Consider the following 16746-nt stretch of genomic DNA (forward strand, 5'->3'; position numbering starts at 1 on the left):
TGGCCAAAGAAAAGCCATTCGAGTTGTATTTGCCCCATCTTTTGCTCTCACAGCCCTTTCCAGCTACTCTGTCTCTGGAGGACGACAACCTCGACCCTGTGGGGTCTCCCACAGCTCATCCGCACACGTGTGCCTCCATAAACCCCACACTGAGGGAGATGGGTGTCCAGAAACCTGGAACATCTCATATTGTCTTATTTCTGTAAAAAGATGGAGAGGAAGGAAGAAGTAGGTATTAAGAGGGTGCTCACTCCTCAGGGTAACACACCCATGATCCAAATCTCATGAACTGTTTTCATTCCTATGGAAACAGACACAGGATATAATTCAATGGCCTGACTGATACCTACTTCTCTTAAGTAAATGGGGCCAAGTTGGCACCAAATTTAAAAGTAATCTTGTGTTTAGATGGAACCGGATGACTCAGATGCTAAGGTATGTGTGTGTGCACATGTGCTCAGTAAAGGAAAAGAGGGTTATAAAACCACATTTTTAAGATGTGAAAATTATTGATATCTATTACATGAAGTAATTTGGTCATTTACCTTAAATTTCACAGCACGTCAGAGACCCTTTTACAAGCTTAACGTCTGTATTTCTGGAACAAATTATGCCTACTTTGGCCTAATTTAATGGCACACTCTCTAGGGCAAGGATTACTTTGGATATTAGCTGTAAGTCCCTATTAAGTGTTTATGATGAGACATTACAGATGGGATGCTCTGGTTGTAAAACCAGAAAATGTGGGACTGACAGACCACCTCTTCCTCGTCCTGAACGTCACACTGAGCACCGCCAGCCCCGGCGCCCGCACCCACGCCAATAGCGCTATGCAGCGTCACTAACCTTGTCCCACTCCTGTGCAGATGTCACTTGCTTATCCAAAAACTCCGCCATCCCAAATCCCATCTTCCGGCAAATGTCAACAATCACCGTTTGATATTTCTCAGCCAGATTTCTGAACTCCAGGGAGATCTGAAATGGAGATCATAAAAAAACGTAAGATACAAAACGTATTTAAACCGGGAGCCAACAAGGTCCCCAGAAATGATAAAGCAAAGCAATCAGAGCTCGCCAGTGGGGACCCCAGGAGGGCCAAGACTGACATCTAGGACACGCCAGTTTTCTGCGTATTAAATGATAAACTCAGCAGATGTCATAAATGTTAAAGCAGAAGGGTATAAAAAGGCTGAAGTTTCTGGAGTCAAAAGAAGATTCCAAGTCTCACTCTGCACTCACTTTCCCAGTTTATGATAAATGAGATGCTTCAACAGAAAACCGGACAAAGTGTAAGAATTTAAGGAAGAATTCTTCATTTTCAGACCAGCCTCCTGTTCTGAAATGGGGAAGATCCATTTGTGCAAACGTGCACGGGGCACTTACTTCCCCTGTAACAAGCACTGTTCGGGGCAGCGGGGACACACAGCTGGGAGACGACCAGAAACGCTTGCACCTACAGCTTACATCCTGGGCGGGAGACCAGCTAACCGTTTTCTACCATCAGTTCCTGAATTCATACCATGAAGCGACAAGGCTACACTTCTTAATTCCTAAAACAGCTCAGTTTGGTTCGACCTGAGCAGGCTACCCAACATTTTTTATTTTCACAGCCCAAGCTCTAATGTAGAAAAGTAATGTTTTTTAACTTAAACATAAAGCAGAAGGGTATAAAAAGGCTGAAGTTTCTAGAGTCAAAATGTTTTTAATGGTTTTTAAATTCATTTCTATTGCACAAATATCTTGCTTAAGTTCAAAGAAGTGTTTGTAGGTTATCGAAATAGTATGAAACACCACAAAACTTCTTAAATAAAATGCTACCAAATCCTAAGCGCCAGCACGCAATACTGAAAACAGTGAACAGACTTTGCTGAGAATCCAAAGTGCGAGGAATACCTGGTCTGTGCTACAGAAAGGTTAGGGACCCGAGGGGTAACCAGCAGGCTGCAGGGCACCGACGGGATTCAGGGTTACTCCAATGGACATCAGCCCTTAACTGCCAAATCCATAAAATCAATCCCATTTCTCCAGACCTCTGTTCTTTCCACAACAGCTGTTCCAAGACAAAGCCAAAAGGTGATTCCCATGTGTCTTGAAGCAAGTGAGCAACTCTACCAAAGGGCACTGAATCCCTGATCTCCGGAGGACCTGGTCTTTCGACAGATCCCGGCTGGGTCAGTTCTATTTATAAGAGGGGAAAGGACAGCGAGCTGTGGGGGGAGCGGCAGCTCAGGCCTGGAAACAAACACTCCCCAGTAAACACTTCACGGCTGAGTGCAGACCAACTTCAACAACTCCTTGGTGCTTACACATTAATTGTAATCCCCAAAATATCAAGGTAAGACTGACACCGAAGGGCTCCGCCTTTCCCCAGAAAACCCAAGGTGGGGGGCTCCTCCTTGTCCCACCAGGCCACTATTTCCCTGCATCACTCTCTGGAGATTCCCAGCATGAGAAGGAAGGACACCCTGGTGAGTCCACCAGTATAACGGAGGAATGCCAGATGCCAGGCAGGGGCAAGGGCACTGCGCAAACAGAAACCCCCCTCATGACAGACCTTGAGATGTTACGATCAAAACAATGGGTGGGACCTGTCTCCATCACTATGCAGCCTCATTTTTAACCATTTTTTTTTTAGAGGGACAGTAAAGTCTGCCAGGGATTAAGCAAGAAGGTTCTGGAGGCAGACCCTGATCCTCTGGGTTTGAATCCTGGTTCTGCCACTTAGCTTCACAGGTGATTTTAGGCAACATGCTTAAGCCTCCATGCCTCGGTTTCCCCATATTCAAAACGTGGATAACAGTATGTCACATATGCTACATGTTAGAACTACATGAATAGAAAGTAAAGCAAATGACACACAATGAAACAACTCGTAACTAACTAATGGCTCAATAAACGTGTGCTGTTACTGCTGTGATCATTTACAAACAGTCCTCTGTGACTCCTCAAGCTATGCAGCTCTCTCAAACTGCTAGCTTCCACTAGCTCCAGGTGAGGAAGATACACTCTCATTCATAAGAGGCAGTGAGTGTTCCAGAAAGCCTGACTCTAAACGGTGTCAACAAATGAGCACTAAACGTTACTAAAGCACCAGGTTCCACGTTGCCGCAGACTGACCGCCCAGGAAGATGTCACCTGGTCAGAGCGCTGTTGGGGCCTTGCCCTGCACTCCGTGGGGCTGGGACAGGAGTGCCGTGGGGGCCCCCACACCAGATGGCTCAAAGTCTTAAAATTACCAATCAAGCCAATAACTCACCAAACACAGTCTGTTCTCTTCTCCTGCCCTGACAAACATACCTTCATAACAACCTGGAAGACGCAGGGGTAAATTAAAAACTCGTGGTCCCTCAGTTTTGTTCCAAAATTAGTGGAAGGGTATATATAGCTTAGCAGTAGAGCGTGTGCTTAGTGTGCATAAGGTCCTGGGTTCAATCCCCAGTACCTCTGTTAAAATAAATACATAAATAGATAAACCTAATTACCCCCCTCAAACAAAACAACAAAACAAAACAAAATAGGGTAGAGACCCCTGGGAGGAGAGGTCTCACCCTCGTGTGTCAGGACACCCTGGCCTGCAGGGCCCAGCTTCACCCACGACCCTCCTGAAGAGCCGCCCTCAGGCCCAGGGGAACCGTCCACCCTGGAAGAGGCAGGCCGAGGAGACAGACTGCAGGCCCCGGGAGTGGGCTCAGGGAATGAGGGCAAGGGATCCCAGATCCCAGAACATGGTCCAGAAGGGGAGCAGCACAAGGTCAGGGTGGGCCCCCCTGGAGGGCAGTGAGGCCCAGACGGGGGACGGGGGAAGGCCATTCTTGCCTCCATCTGAGAGCAGTTCTGTGAATGAGGCCAAGCTAAGTTCTGCTCGTGGCCCTAACCCAGACCTGACTGCACACCTGACACTAGGCACCCCCGTCTCAAGGAGGTGCTGGGGCAGACCAGCACACACACAACGCACGCGTGAATGAGACGAGGCGGCAGGCATTCCCATACACGTCTCGCTCCGGCCGCATCGCATGGCCTCTGATCCAGGTGCCTTAGAATTACACTCTCTCACAAAACACACGGCTTCACACACGTCACATTCACGAGGATACAAAAGGTTATAAGAGAGTAAAACGGTGACCCCCGGCCTGCACCCTCTGCTCCCCACTTTGACGCCACAGGAGCAAGCCTCTGCGTCCAGAGCGAGGCGTCTGCCCTCTAACCCCGTTTACCTTGACACTCGCCAGAACAAAGCATCATTTTCCCATCGGAATGTCATATTTACAAAGAAACGGAATCAGGTTTTACAAGCATATTAAAGTATCTTCTGAAAATCTACAAGCTCTATCCCTCAAATTGAGCACTCAGACGTTTTCTCCTCTCATTTCTGCTGGGCGGAGAGGGCTGCCTTCACTTTCTGAACACCTGTGACATTAGTAATCCCATGCCCAGAAGTTGTTATGAGGACTCATAGTCGGAAGTCATTTGGGAGGTTGCTTTTGTTTTTGGAGGCTCTAGACAGAATAACATACTTTCTTTTTTGTAATTGGGGGGGGGGGGGGTTGTAAGGGTTTTTAATTTAATTATTATTTTTTAATGGAGGTGCTGGGGATTGAACCCAGGACCTTATGCATGCTAAGCACATGCTCTACCACTGAGCTGCACCCTCCTCCTATAATTTCAAGTGAAAATACACTTCAATGATAAATGGCCTACGGCCCATCTGTGGCACTTCTCCTGCCTCAGCAGAGGTTCAGAAGCTCGTCAATGAAAGGCCACGGACTTCCAGCCAGAGGAAACCTGCTCCGGTCGTGCGAGAACCACGCCACCAGCACTGTCCCCAGGTAAGAGCGCTATGTCCCCACCTGACGACTCTTCACAGGTCCTTTCTCTCTCCTCTTGTACGAACGCATCCTAATTACTCTTCACAGACTCCTTCTTTTGGTTTGTATTGTACTATATTTTATTTTTGGCTTTGACACTGCAGACATGATCACAGTCATTTGAAATAGCCCTTGCTCTGAAGGAGTCTTTCTCGAACATTCTTTTGCAATGGGTGGACTCCTCTCCTCCCTACTCAAGAAGAGATTGGTCTTAATAGCAAGAGAGCCATTTAAGGACTATTTTTCCTCCCAAATTCTGGCAACTGTGTGCTAAAAGAAGGGCTTCTTTGGGCTATTAGGGAACATGAAACTTGGATAAACCCAACCTTTATTTATAAGGCGTGGAAGATTCACTTATTTATGTGATAAAACATGCAAATCCCAAAAAGCAGGACCCAGTCACATGCATCACAAAAACCTGTGAGACTTTCCAAAGCTCAAGATTTTAATTAGAACCCACTTTACTCCAACAGGATGGACTAAATACCTAATCTTTACAGAATACTTAGTACGGACCAGGCACTGTTCGAAGTACCTGTGAACATAGCTCTGACTTTACAAATGAGGAAACCGAGGCACAAGCTTGTCCAGGGTCACCCAGCTGCAGGCGGCAGAGACCACACTGCTTCTCAGCCCCAGGTCACCCAGCTGTGCAAACCGCCCCTCCTCCCCCAGCTGTCACCCATCGTTGAGTGGCATGCCGCTACTGCTCCCAGGCCCGGGGGCCCAGAGGCAGCAGTGCCACACACACAGGCTGTGTTCTTGGTGAACTAGCCTGAGAACCCATCTTTCACGACACTGGAATTTGAGGGCTCTTTCCACAGGAAGAAACGCGGGACTTCCAAACAACATACTGGTAATAATACTAACAGCTAACACCTGTCTACGAGCTTGACCTATGTTACCGCTTTTCATCCTCACACCTCCACCAGGAGGCAGGTACCTGCCTCCCTATTTCTCCCTATTTTATAGATGAAGAAACTGAGGCACAGGCAGGCTACATAACTCAGCCCGAGTTAACATACAGGAGAGTGGGGACTCCAACCCAAGCAGTCTGGCTTTAGCACCTTGGCCACCAGAGTCCCTGACCACGACCACATTGTGCTATGCTGCCCTCAACTCAGCCTGCTCGCGGGCTAGTGGACGACCACACATCAGTCATGCACACGACTATTCCGCTACCGTGGGAAAGTCCTCCAGCACTTGTCGGTCCTTCTCCTTGCTCTCCGTGAACCGCCAGTCGGGCTCATAAAGGTACGAGTGGAAGTTGTGTAACAGGGGGACCTTTTTTTCGATACTGATGGTCATGTCATCTTCCAGAGTGTCCAGAGCTCGGAGAACCAAATAAAATATGCACACTGCATGCCTGTAAGAAAGAAAGAACTATTACTACCTGGGAACAAACATTCAAAGATACTTGTTTTAAAAATCACACCTCATTTATGCCGTGCCATTTTCTAAACCCTCCTACAACCTTAAGTCTACAGAATTATGAAAGGCTATCCAAAGCCTTTCATACTGAACGAAACTTCTTAGTTTTCCTTCCTTAGATGGGAGCAATGGATTTCTGTAGTTTATTTAAAAAAACAAAAGAAAAAACCTACCAGCTGGGTATCACAACTACTCTCAGAATGAGTTACAACTAACTAATGCAAAACAACTGTAGAAAGACCACATTTAACTAACGCAAAACAGCTGTAGGAAGACCAACAGACCAATTGTTTAGATAAAACCATTACTTTGCAGATAAAGCCAAAAGACACAAGAACTTCTCACTATAAATACTATCGGACTTAAAGGCAATCGGTCCACGTTTTCATGTATATAATCCCCAGAGACAGCCTCAGAAGAATTAACCTGATAAATCAGCAACGCAAAGTAGCATAAGTGAAGCCAAGAAAACAGCAAGACCGACTCAGTCAGGTTCAGCTGCCAGAACTAAAAAAAGTTAATAAACACCCCCCGCCCCTCCCTGAAAGAGCTGGGCCTCAGGGACACTGTGAGATGGCCAGGTGCCTGGAAGGGCATTCGAAAGTAAACACCGGAACGTTTCCTCCTCTCACTGGGGCACGTTCTGGCTGAGCCACAAGCACGGGGACCGCAAAGCAAGGGGCTGTGTCCAAAAGCAGCTTGGAAGGGTTCAAAGTCCCCTAGAAAAGCTTTCCTTCCCGCCAACCCCAGTCAAAAGGAGCCGCCTCCGCCACTCACCGCATTTCCCCATCCAGCGCCTCGATAACAGCTGCGAAACTGCGACTGGTCTGATTCAGATACTTGTAGCAAGTTTTCAAGCTGCTGCTGAGCGAGTCCTGCGGGCAGAGGAGACACACGGCGGTGGGAGGCGCGGAGGAGCAGGCGTGGGGCTGGGGCAGGCCCGCCGCGGGGCTCCGCAGCCGGCCGCAGACGCCCTCTCCCCGCGGCCGGTCCTTGCAGGGCCAGGCGGCGGGGGGCAAGGGGCAGCCGCGTGGGGGGGTGCCCGCGCCCCTGGGCGCCGCGGCGGGGCTCCGCCCCAAGGTCCGCTTGAAGAGGGACATGGCCTTGGTGCCGCAGGCGACCGCGGCCATGGGAATAGCGGGGCCAGCGCAGTTTTTCCTCCATAGACCCCAGCAGAGCGGAGGAGCCCACCTACGAGCGGGGCGGGCTCTCCCTCCGCGGATATAAACTTGGGGCTACAGAGCAAGGAGCGGGCGCCCGCCGCCCCGCCCACCCCGCACGCGGGGCCCGCCCCCCGCCCCAGGCGAGCTCCGCCCCGCCCCGCCCAGGTGCGGCCCCGCCCCCCGTGCGGGCCCCGCCCGATACGAGCCCCGCCCAGGTACGGCCCAGCCGTCTCCCCCTCCTCCCCAGAACCCGCAGGCTGCTAACAAAACCCTCTCCATTTTTGAGAAGTTGCTCTTCCTCCCTGCGACAGGATCTCCCCTTGGCCAAACTCTAGTCAGGCTCCTCTGAATCCTCCACCTTTGTGCTTCAGTTTTATCTTTGCAACACCCAGTTTTAGCAAGAATTCTGCCAAATTGGCTGAGCCAGAATCCCCCATCCCCGATATTGATCACCCTATCTGGCCGGGTTCCCCTTACCCCACAATCCCGCCGCCCTGGCCTGCCTCCAGCAAGAATCCTGGTAGGTCCTTTAGCCAGAACGCCCCTTAGCCCAGGTGTTTCCTTAGTACTATTCCACCCACTCACCCCTACACTCGGCCCCTTGGCTTTAAATCCCCACCTTTCCTTCTTGTATTTGGAATTGAGCCCAGTTCTATACTGAGGTCTCATTTTCCCTACTGTAGTAGCTTTTCTGAATAACATCTGTTTTCACCCCTTTAACTACTGTCCAGTTCTAGTTTTCCTTTAACACCTGTTAAACCTCTACTACCCTCTGGAAAGCTAGCTATTCCTTTTAAGATTTCTAGACAGAAAGAGAAAGAAAGATACCATATGAGAGCGCTCATATGTGGAATCTAAAAAAAATAAATAAATACAAAACAGAAACAGACTCATAGACACAGAATACAAACTTGTGGTTGCCAAGGGGGAGGTGGGGTGGGAAGGGACAGACTGGTAGTTCGAAATTTGTAGATACTGACATGCATATGTAGAACAGATAAACAAGTTTATACTGTATAGCACAGGAAAATATATATAAGATCTTGTGGTAGCTCACAGAGAAAAAGAATGTGACAATGAATATATGTATGTTCATGTATAACTGAAAAATTGTGCTCTACACTGGAAATTGACACAACATTGTAAACTGACTATAACTCAATTTAAAAAATGTAAAAAACAAACAACAACAACAAGATTTCTAATCACCTTTCCCTTTCAAATCAGTGAGCTGCAACAATCTGCTTCCTAAACTTTACTCTTCCCTATGGAAAACAATCTGTTTTTCAAGGAAAAAGCACACCATATTCTGAAAAGCAAACATATCAAAAAGAATTACTGGTTGTTTTGTGTATTTTTTTATGGAGACTTTATATTTTAGAGCAGTTTCAGGTTCAGGAAAAATTGAGTGAAAAGTAGAGAGCATTTATATACCTCCCCACCAACTCCCCCACTCTTTTAGAGAAAAATGGGAAACATAAAATATTTAACAAAACATTATAAAGGGAAATGCTTTAAAAAATATATATCTATATAGCATATTCCCTGTTGGGAAATCCCACAGTCACTTTGGAACGTTAACAGTGAACCCTGGACCCTGCTGGGGTCCAGGTGAACTATGTTCTTTTTATTTGTGTACATTTCCCAAATTTCCTACCACGCATACATATTATTTTGTCAAGAGTAAAGCTTTTTTTAAAAATCACATAATCATGAGGATTTCAATTAACTGCCATATTCAATACAAATTATTAGTAAAAATTAATATTTTAGTAAACACCATATATTAGTAAAATCATTTAGTACACACAGTCTGGCATATAAAACTACTCAGTGAAGTTCTGACGAGCAAATGAATACGTTCAAAGAGTATTTAAAAACCATTCACCAACTCCTTCCCCCTCACAATGTGGAGACGCAAGACTTCACAGTAAAATCAAAGGAACAGAGTAACAGCTGAGCTCCAAGCCAGCTATTCCCACAAACCACTGTCCACAAGCCCCAATGGCTCCTTTCACTGTGCTGCCCACTGGCTTGAACCTCAGCTGCAAGTAACGGTTTGGGGGCTGATGTCCAGCCAGGGGCTTCATAAACACAAAGGTGCAGTCGCACCGGTTCTGAAGAGTGACAGTCTCCTTCCTGATGACCCCTCCTCCCCAACACACCTCCTCTTCAAAGGGGGTGAGGTCAACAAGTCACCTCCCAGCTCCTTCTCCCACCGTTCTTTTTCTGGTCACCTATTTCAGGACCTCACCCTGTAAGAAGAATTTCCACAAATTACCATTAAGATACAAGATGATGTAACTATTAAACATACTATGGAAAATACCACTGTTATAAACACTGCCACTGCTTGATTCCCAAGAGCTCAGGAATGAAAAAAAAAAAAAAAAGCTAAAGCTCCTGGGCCCGTCCCCAGTCCCCAGTCCTCCGAGGCTTCCTTCGCTGGCTGGGGAAGGCGCACTCCCAAGAAGCCTCCAGTCAGGGGAAGAGGGATGCGGGCCTTGAGAGGAAGCGCATGCAGTGGCTGAGAACCAAGGACTGGGGCTCCAGCTGAAAGGCAGTTCCCAAGAGGACAAACGACCAGGCCTCCCCACAGCCTTCCAGGCAGACTTGAAGTGACACAGGATCCCTCAGGAGGGGGGGACCCACACACCGGAGGGCTGCATCCATGCAACAAGAGTAGTAACCACCATGTACTGGGCGGCTAGTCCCCGCCCGGCACAATGCAGACACGACCTTTAATCCTGGTCCCGCCCAGACCTACAACCCACCTGCGGTCTCAGGGCCAGGTGCGCCCCACAGAACTCACAACTGATCAACAACAGGGCTTCAGCAAAACCCAGGAACAGTTACACGGGGGCGGGGGGGGTCACTTCCATCCGGAAACATTTTACTGCCGAATGCTCTTGAGCCAGACTTACGAAAAAAAACCCTTTTGTTTTCAGACCGTTCTGGAGTTGGGAAACTGTGGATAACAGCCTGTGATCCACTACCTATGTTTTACAGATGATGAAACTGTTGCTGGAGGTTAAGTTACCAAAAGTCATTCAGCTGCAAGAGTCAGGATTTAGACTTAACAGACCTAAGATATTAATCTAAATAATACATTTAGATCTGATAGAAGCCAGAAACTTTCTCCATTATGAAAGAATGATGTCATCAAGTGATGGGACTGAGTGATGTCACACAACTTGCAGGTGCCAATATGCCATCAGATTTATTGATTCAGGCCAAATCAAGTTTAGGGAACCCTGAACTCCTACAGCCAAACCTTTTGTGGTAGAAATAATCTCAGCCCTCAGCATCTGTGAAGCATAAATTTTTTTCCCAGCTTCTGTTGCTTAAGAGAGAAACAGACACTAGTAAGTGAAGGAAAACAGGATTTTCCTGTTTCCTCAGGTATACTTTTCTATTTTTAACAAATGGTTCACAGGGGTTAAAAATGGCTCCGAAAGGAGGGATAAATTAGAAGTCTGGGGTAAACAGATACACACTACTATACATAAAACTGATTAACAAGGACCTACTGTAGAGCACAGGGAACTATATTCAATATCTTGTAATAACCTAAAAAAGGAAACGAATCTGAAAAAGAATATATATATATAACTGAATCACTCTGTTGTACACTGAAACCAACACAATATTGTAAATCAACTACACTTCAGTAAAAATTTTTTTCACTGATAATGAATTAGAACAATTATAATAAGCTGTAATAAACATTATGTGAATGTGGGAGGAAAAAAGCTCAGAAAAACTACAACTAGCAAAACAAAATTATATTGTCCTGCATTGTTTACGAAATCTTAGAGCCAAAAAGGGAACAACCTAAGTCTTACTTTTTTAAAAAATTAAAATTGTGTCGCCTGACTTTGGATACTCAGATCCCTTGCTCTACTATTATTTTTCTTTTCTTTTTCGTTTTGTTTTGTTTGGAGGGGAGGTAGGGGGGTAATTAGGTTTATTTATTTTAATGGTTTACCTTTTAATGGAGGTACTGAGGGATTGAACCCAGGACCTTGTGCATGCTAAGCACGCGCTCTACCACTGAGCTATACCCTCCCCAACTACTATTTTTCTTTGTAGTATTTATCTCCACCTAAAATATCGTCTATTTGCTTTTTTAAAAAATCTTTTTATTTATTTTTAAACTTATTTTTCGGTGGGGGGAGGTAATTAGGTTTGTTATTTATTCAATAGAGGTGCTAGGGATTCAACCTGGGACCTAAGGCTGCTATGCAGGAGCTCTGTCACTGAGCTATTCCTTCCTCCTATTTGTTTTTTTTTTTTCAAATTCTCTCTTCCACTGGAAGGTAAGGTTCATAAAAGCAAGGTCTTCACCTCTCTTGTTCACTGCGGCATCCCCAGCACCTAGAACAGTATCTGGCCTGCAGCTGGTGGTCACATATTTGTCACATACAGGAAGGAAGCTAATACTCAGCAGAATTGGGAAGAGGGGAAAGGAACCAGGAACTGCTGCCTGCCTGTGATGTCCCGAGCACAGGTGACAGCCGACCAGCTGTCTGGGGCCCATGAAAGCCTGGGTTCTATCCAGGGCAGAAGCATGAAGGTCTTCACCAGGCCTGGCTGGCATCTCGGAGAGCTGTGTGACCCTTCACATTTAACTACGTTATGCCAGTTTCCTAATCTGTAAAATGACAGTAATAACAGTACTTATCTCGTCAGGGTTGTTGTCAAGAAATGGACCATACAGGAGGGACTCAAGTCTGGTAGGTTACAACATGGCCTCACAAGTTCACGGCTCTTTCCATCAGGAGATGAGGTCTTTCTCCACGTCCTTGCACCTGGGCCAGGAAGCCAGCAGCAACTGTGGCTCAAGCAGAGACCTGACAAGCGCGTGCACACTGGGGTTGGCACAATTCTGGTCACCGCGGGAGCAGTCCCGGGGCTGGCCTACTGGGTGAGACACACTGGGCCTGGTCTCCACTGGACACTCCAGCCTAGAGCCTGCTGATCACAGATCATCCAGCCACCAGCCAACTGGCCCGCTGAGCAAACCCAGTAGAAATCACCCGAGTTGGCCCAGGCCAGAACTGCCCCCTTCTTCTAGGGAACTGTCAACTAAATCACACATGCTGTTTTAAGTCGCTAAGGTTGGTTTTTCCAATCGTGGTAAAATATACGTAACATAAAATTTACCATCTTAATCATCTTTAAGTGTGCGGTTCAGTAGTGTGAAGCAAAGCCACACTGTTGTGCAATCAGTCTCCAGAATCAGGCCACTTCATTTTGGGGTGGTTACTGAACAAAAGCCAACTGATGCGCTGGGATTACAGACTTCAAGCGGTTAGGCAGGGCCTCGCACACAGAACTCAACAAACGCTGTCTGTTATTATCATCATTATTAACTTGATTCTTCTCACTCACAACGTAATCTCCTCCTAATCCCATTCACCTGCGAAACAGTAGTCCAAAAATATTGCTATCATCACGTCAGAGGTGCATTTAACCAGTGCCTGCTTCACAGAATACAGCTCAGCTCGTGGACTCCCACATACACCTACTGCATTTTGCTAACTTGGAGTCTTCAATTCCAGCCAGGCTGGTTTCCTTACTCTGCACACATCATGCCCAGTCCGACCTACATGACTCGGCTCATGCTGGCTTCTCCCACAGAGGACCCTCTCCTGTCATCTAAATCTAACACCTCTTCAAGGCCCTACACATTATGAAGCACTTTTCCTGTGTTTTCTGAAAACTTTTTGCTGTAAAACATTTCTACTTCACTAAAACTTCCTGAAATCTTAATGTGCTTAAGGTTACTTGGCACTTCCAAGGTTACCTTATATTCATACACCTGCTCTCCATCAGACTGGGAACAGACTTAGTGTCCAGTTTGTGTCCATTCACACAAAGTGTGTCCCACTTTTAGCTGATCTGAACAATTCTCTGCTTAATTTGACTCTGGGACCCATCATCTTAATGATAAACAGCATGATGGGGTCAGGAGAGTGAGCTCTGGAGTCAGACTGCCAGGGTCAAAGGCAGGTTCCGCCACTGAACAGCTGCGGGACCTCGGGCAATAATGAACCTCTCTGCGCCTGTTTCTCCACCTGGGAACACAGGAAATCTAACAGGCGCTTCCTCATAGGGTTACTGGGACGTTTAAATAATACACGTTAGAAGGTGTTTAAAGTGGTGCTAGGCACCCGGTAACAGCGCGATAAATGTTAGCCATTATTACCACACCGTTTACCTAAAAGGCAAAGATCTAGGTTTAAAGAGTCTCTCAGCAGGGCATCGAGATGGAAGAACAGACCCTGAGAAGTGCAGGGATCCAGGCTGACCTCGATTCTAAGTCCACAGCATGGTGAGACGGCCTGACAGAGTCAATGAACGCGATACAGAGGGAGGCTGAGGAGGAGAAAAGGACTTCGGTTGGATCTGCACATTTTACTTCTTAGGAGAAAAAAAGATGAAGCAAATATAGCAAAAATGTAATATACGTTTAATTTTGGAGACAGACACAAAATGGTTTCTTTTAGAATTTTCAGTATTTTTCTATTTGCTTGAAATATTTTATAATTAAAGAACATTTTTTTTGAAGTTAAAACAACTGTAAGCTATGTTAATTAGAAATCCAGCAACCATAGGGGAATTTAAAGTTCTGACCACACCTGAACACTACTGTTCAACTTTGGACACTAGACTTTTTAAAGGGAGAGAAACCAGGCTGGTAAACGACCTGGAAAAAGTAACATATAATGAACAACTAAAGGGAGCACACAGAATATTTGGCTTGTTTAACAGTATTCTTGGAGAGAATTTGAGAGTTCTCTTAAAATACTTCAAGTGCTGTATCACAAAACAAGGATTAGACCCCCTGACTCCAGGGAAAGAACTGAGAGGAAAAGTTCAGCTCAATGTTAGGTAACATTTCCTAAAAACCAGACCAATCTGGATATGGGTGGCCTCCAAAGGTAATGAATTACCTGTCACAGGTCACAGGACATGTTCAGGAAACTGGGTATCCTGGATTTTAAGGCAGGGATCCCTGCTATTTTTGTTTTGGGTCACAGATCCCTGGAAAGAAATATCTCATAGTAGTCGACACCATTCTCCTCCTCTCAAAACACACAAATAAATATACAATAACATAAGTATTTGCAAGTAATTTCAGGAAAGCTCCAAGTAAGAACTCTTAGCAACAATCTCTAAATAAATCTCTACTGAGCAAAACACAGGAGCAATTTAAGGCTGTATTTCCTTTAGACATCCCTCAAAGGATTAATCCCCTATCCCAGGCAGAAATGAGTTTTCCCTTCTGTGAATTTCCTTATGGCATTTACTATGTCCTGTCACAGTTACTCAGGTTTTTCTTGTTGAAAAAGCTAGAGGTTTCTTGAGGGCACTGCATCCTCTTTTTTTGTTCATTAATTCACTAAAGGTACAGCAAACAAATCTCCTGTTTTCAAACAGCTTAAAGTCCAGAATCAGGCATGGAATCAAACCTGCAAGGGACTTTGGGAACAGAAACTAATACACAAATAACCACATACAAGACTAGGAGACTGATACAAGGAAAACAGTGCTAGAGAAAATGGTTGAGGGAGGGTCACAGGTAACATAAAAGGCACCTCATTATGGCTTCTTCCTAAGTTTTCTATGGACAATTTTATAACGTTTTATCGACCTGACAGGACAGTGAGCTAGTCTTTGGGTGTCTTATTTGTCTGTACGTGTCACCGTGACGTGCCGCACCCAGTATCGCACCTAAAACGGAACAGGTGTTTAATAAACATCTCCTGAATGGTCAACAGAGGTGGCGCTCACAGAAGCCAGACCTGGTGAAGTTAAAGACAGAGGGAAAATTTTTCTTTCTGACGGAAAATTAAAGTGTTCCAATAAAGGACAACAGTTAAACGTCCATTTAAACAAAGAACAGTATTTGACTGTGATATTTCCATTGGGGAAAAGAATTTAGAAATTCTGATAAAACCCACTGATTCAGCTGAATGTGTCTATTCCTTCAATAATTACTTAAGAATAATTTTCTTGTCGAAATAAATACCTTTGTAAGCATTCATGTAAAAAAGGGTACAGGAATGAGGCAGATGAAATGTAAACAAAATCAAATCTGGCCTTCAAGCAGGCCAACAATGTGGCTAAATTGACATACAGATATCTGATAAGAACTTGCATAACTCGCAAGAGCAGTTATGTGTTCTAAAAAGCTGAAGAAGCAGTGAGGAAGAAGGGATGGGTCAGGCTGCAGGAAAAGGAAAGCTTATGAAGGAGGGAGTGTAAGGGAAAACTGGAAGGGTGAGTAAGGTTTCAGTCCAGAAAAGCTATTCATGGTAATATTTGCATAGTTCATTATGTCCACAAAATTCTCATACGTCCTCTCCTACTTAATTTACCCACGTCGTCTCAGTTCTGTAACCCAACTACAACACATAAACATCAGTGCTCAGGGACAGAATGAAATGTGAAGCAAAACTACCTGAAAACCAGTATCTGAACGAGCAGAAACATTTTAACCAGGAAGACAACTTGCGGGGGGGAGGGGGGAGCGCCTAGGGGACCAAGGGCATCCGGGCCCGACTCTGAGTTAAGGAGAGCCGAACCAGGCTGGTGGTTGGGGTGGCCTGAAGGGGCAGGGGTCTGCTCCCCCGAGGGAAGTGGGGAGCTTGAGGCGTTTGGCGCCCTCTGGCCGCAGCCCTGGCCCTCGATCCTGGCCTGGCTGGCCAGGCCCGGAGGCCTGCCGTTGCGCACAGCCTCCTTCCCGCTGGGCCGGGATGCAGGGATGCTCTGCCCACCTGGTCCATCTTGGGTATCACCTTCTGCCGGCCCCCCATCTGGAAGCGCAGCAGGTTGTAGAACTCCTCCGGGTGCCCCAAGCACTTCACGAACTCCATGCTGGCGGCAGCGGACCGTCAGGGATCTGGCTCACCTCGCCGATACCTCTCGCTGGCACCGGCCCGCACTCGGAAGGATTAGGCAGAGTAGGCGCGGAGGAAAGGCGGGAGGGCGGGCGGGGAGGAGCGGAGGCGGGCCCAGAGAGCCGGCTCCACGCCCACTTTTCACCAACCTCAACGGGCTCCGGCTCTCGCGCAGCCGCCCGCGGGCTCGCGGGGTGGACTGACGGGCGCTGATTGGCCGGGGCCGCTCGCCCCAGGAAGACGCCGGCCAATCGGCGGCGGCACGAGTCTGGCGTGACGACCACATCCTAGGAGCTAATTGGAGGGTGGGAAAAGGCAAGCTAGCGGGATTGGTGATGCTGGGGGGGCGGGTCTTCGTGGTCCCCTGCTGGCCCTGCG

The 16746-nt window shown here is 46.8% G+C and overlaps 1 protein-coding gene across 2 annotated transcripts in view; it reads right to left on the bottom strand.

The window, feature by feature from the left end:
- FDFT1 (farnesyl-diphosphate farnesyltransferase 1) overlaps positions 1 to 16440 on the bottom strand; it is a 30651-nt gene extending 14211 nt beyond the window's left edge. The window contains exons 1-4 of one of the 2 annotated variants that reach the window (XM_010973192.3): positions 16246 to 16440; positions 7074 to 7171; positions 6048 to 6231; positions 847 to 975 (exon numbers count right to left, since the gene is read on the bottom strand). In XM_010973192.3, the coding sequence (XP_010971494.1) occupies positions 847 to 975; positions 6048 to 6231; positions 7074 to 7171; positions 16246 to 16344 (510 nt within the window). In that variant the 5' untranslated portion in view covers positions 16345 to 16440. Of the gene's footprint in view, positions 1 to 846; positions 976 to 6047; positions 6232 to 7073; positions 7568 to 16245 lie in introns of those variants that run through there. The other variant, XM_074355673.1, reaches the window with a different exon arrangement.
- Between the last annotated feature and the right edge of the window lie 306 nt (positions 16441 to 16746).

The sequence above is a fragment of the Camelus bactrianus genome, chromosome 31, assembly GCF_048773025.1.
Source record: "Camelus bactrianus isolate YW-2024 breed Bactrian camel chromosome 31, ASM4877302v1, whole genome shotgun sequence".
Taxonomy (NCBI): domain Eukaryota; kingdom Metazoa; phylum Chordata; class Mammalia; order Artiodactyla; family Camelidae; genus Camelus; species Camelus bactrianus.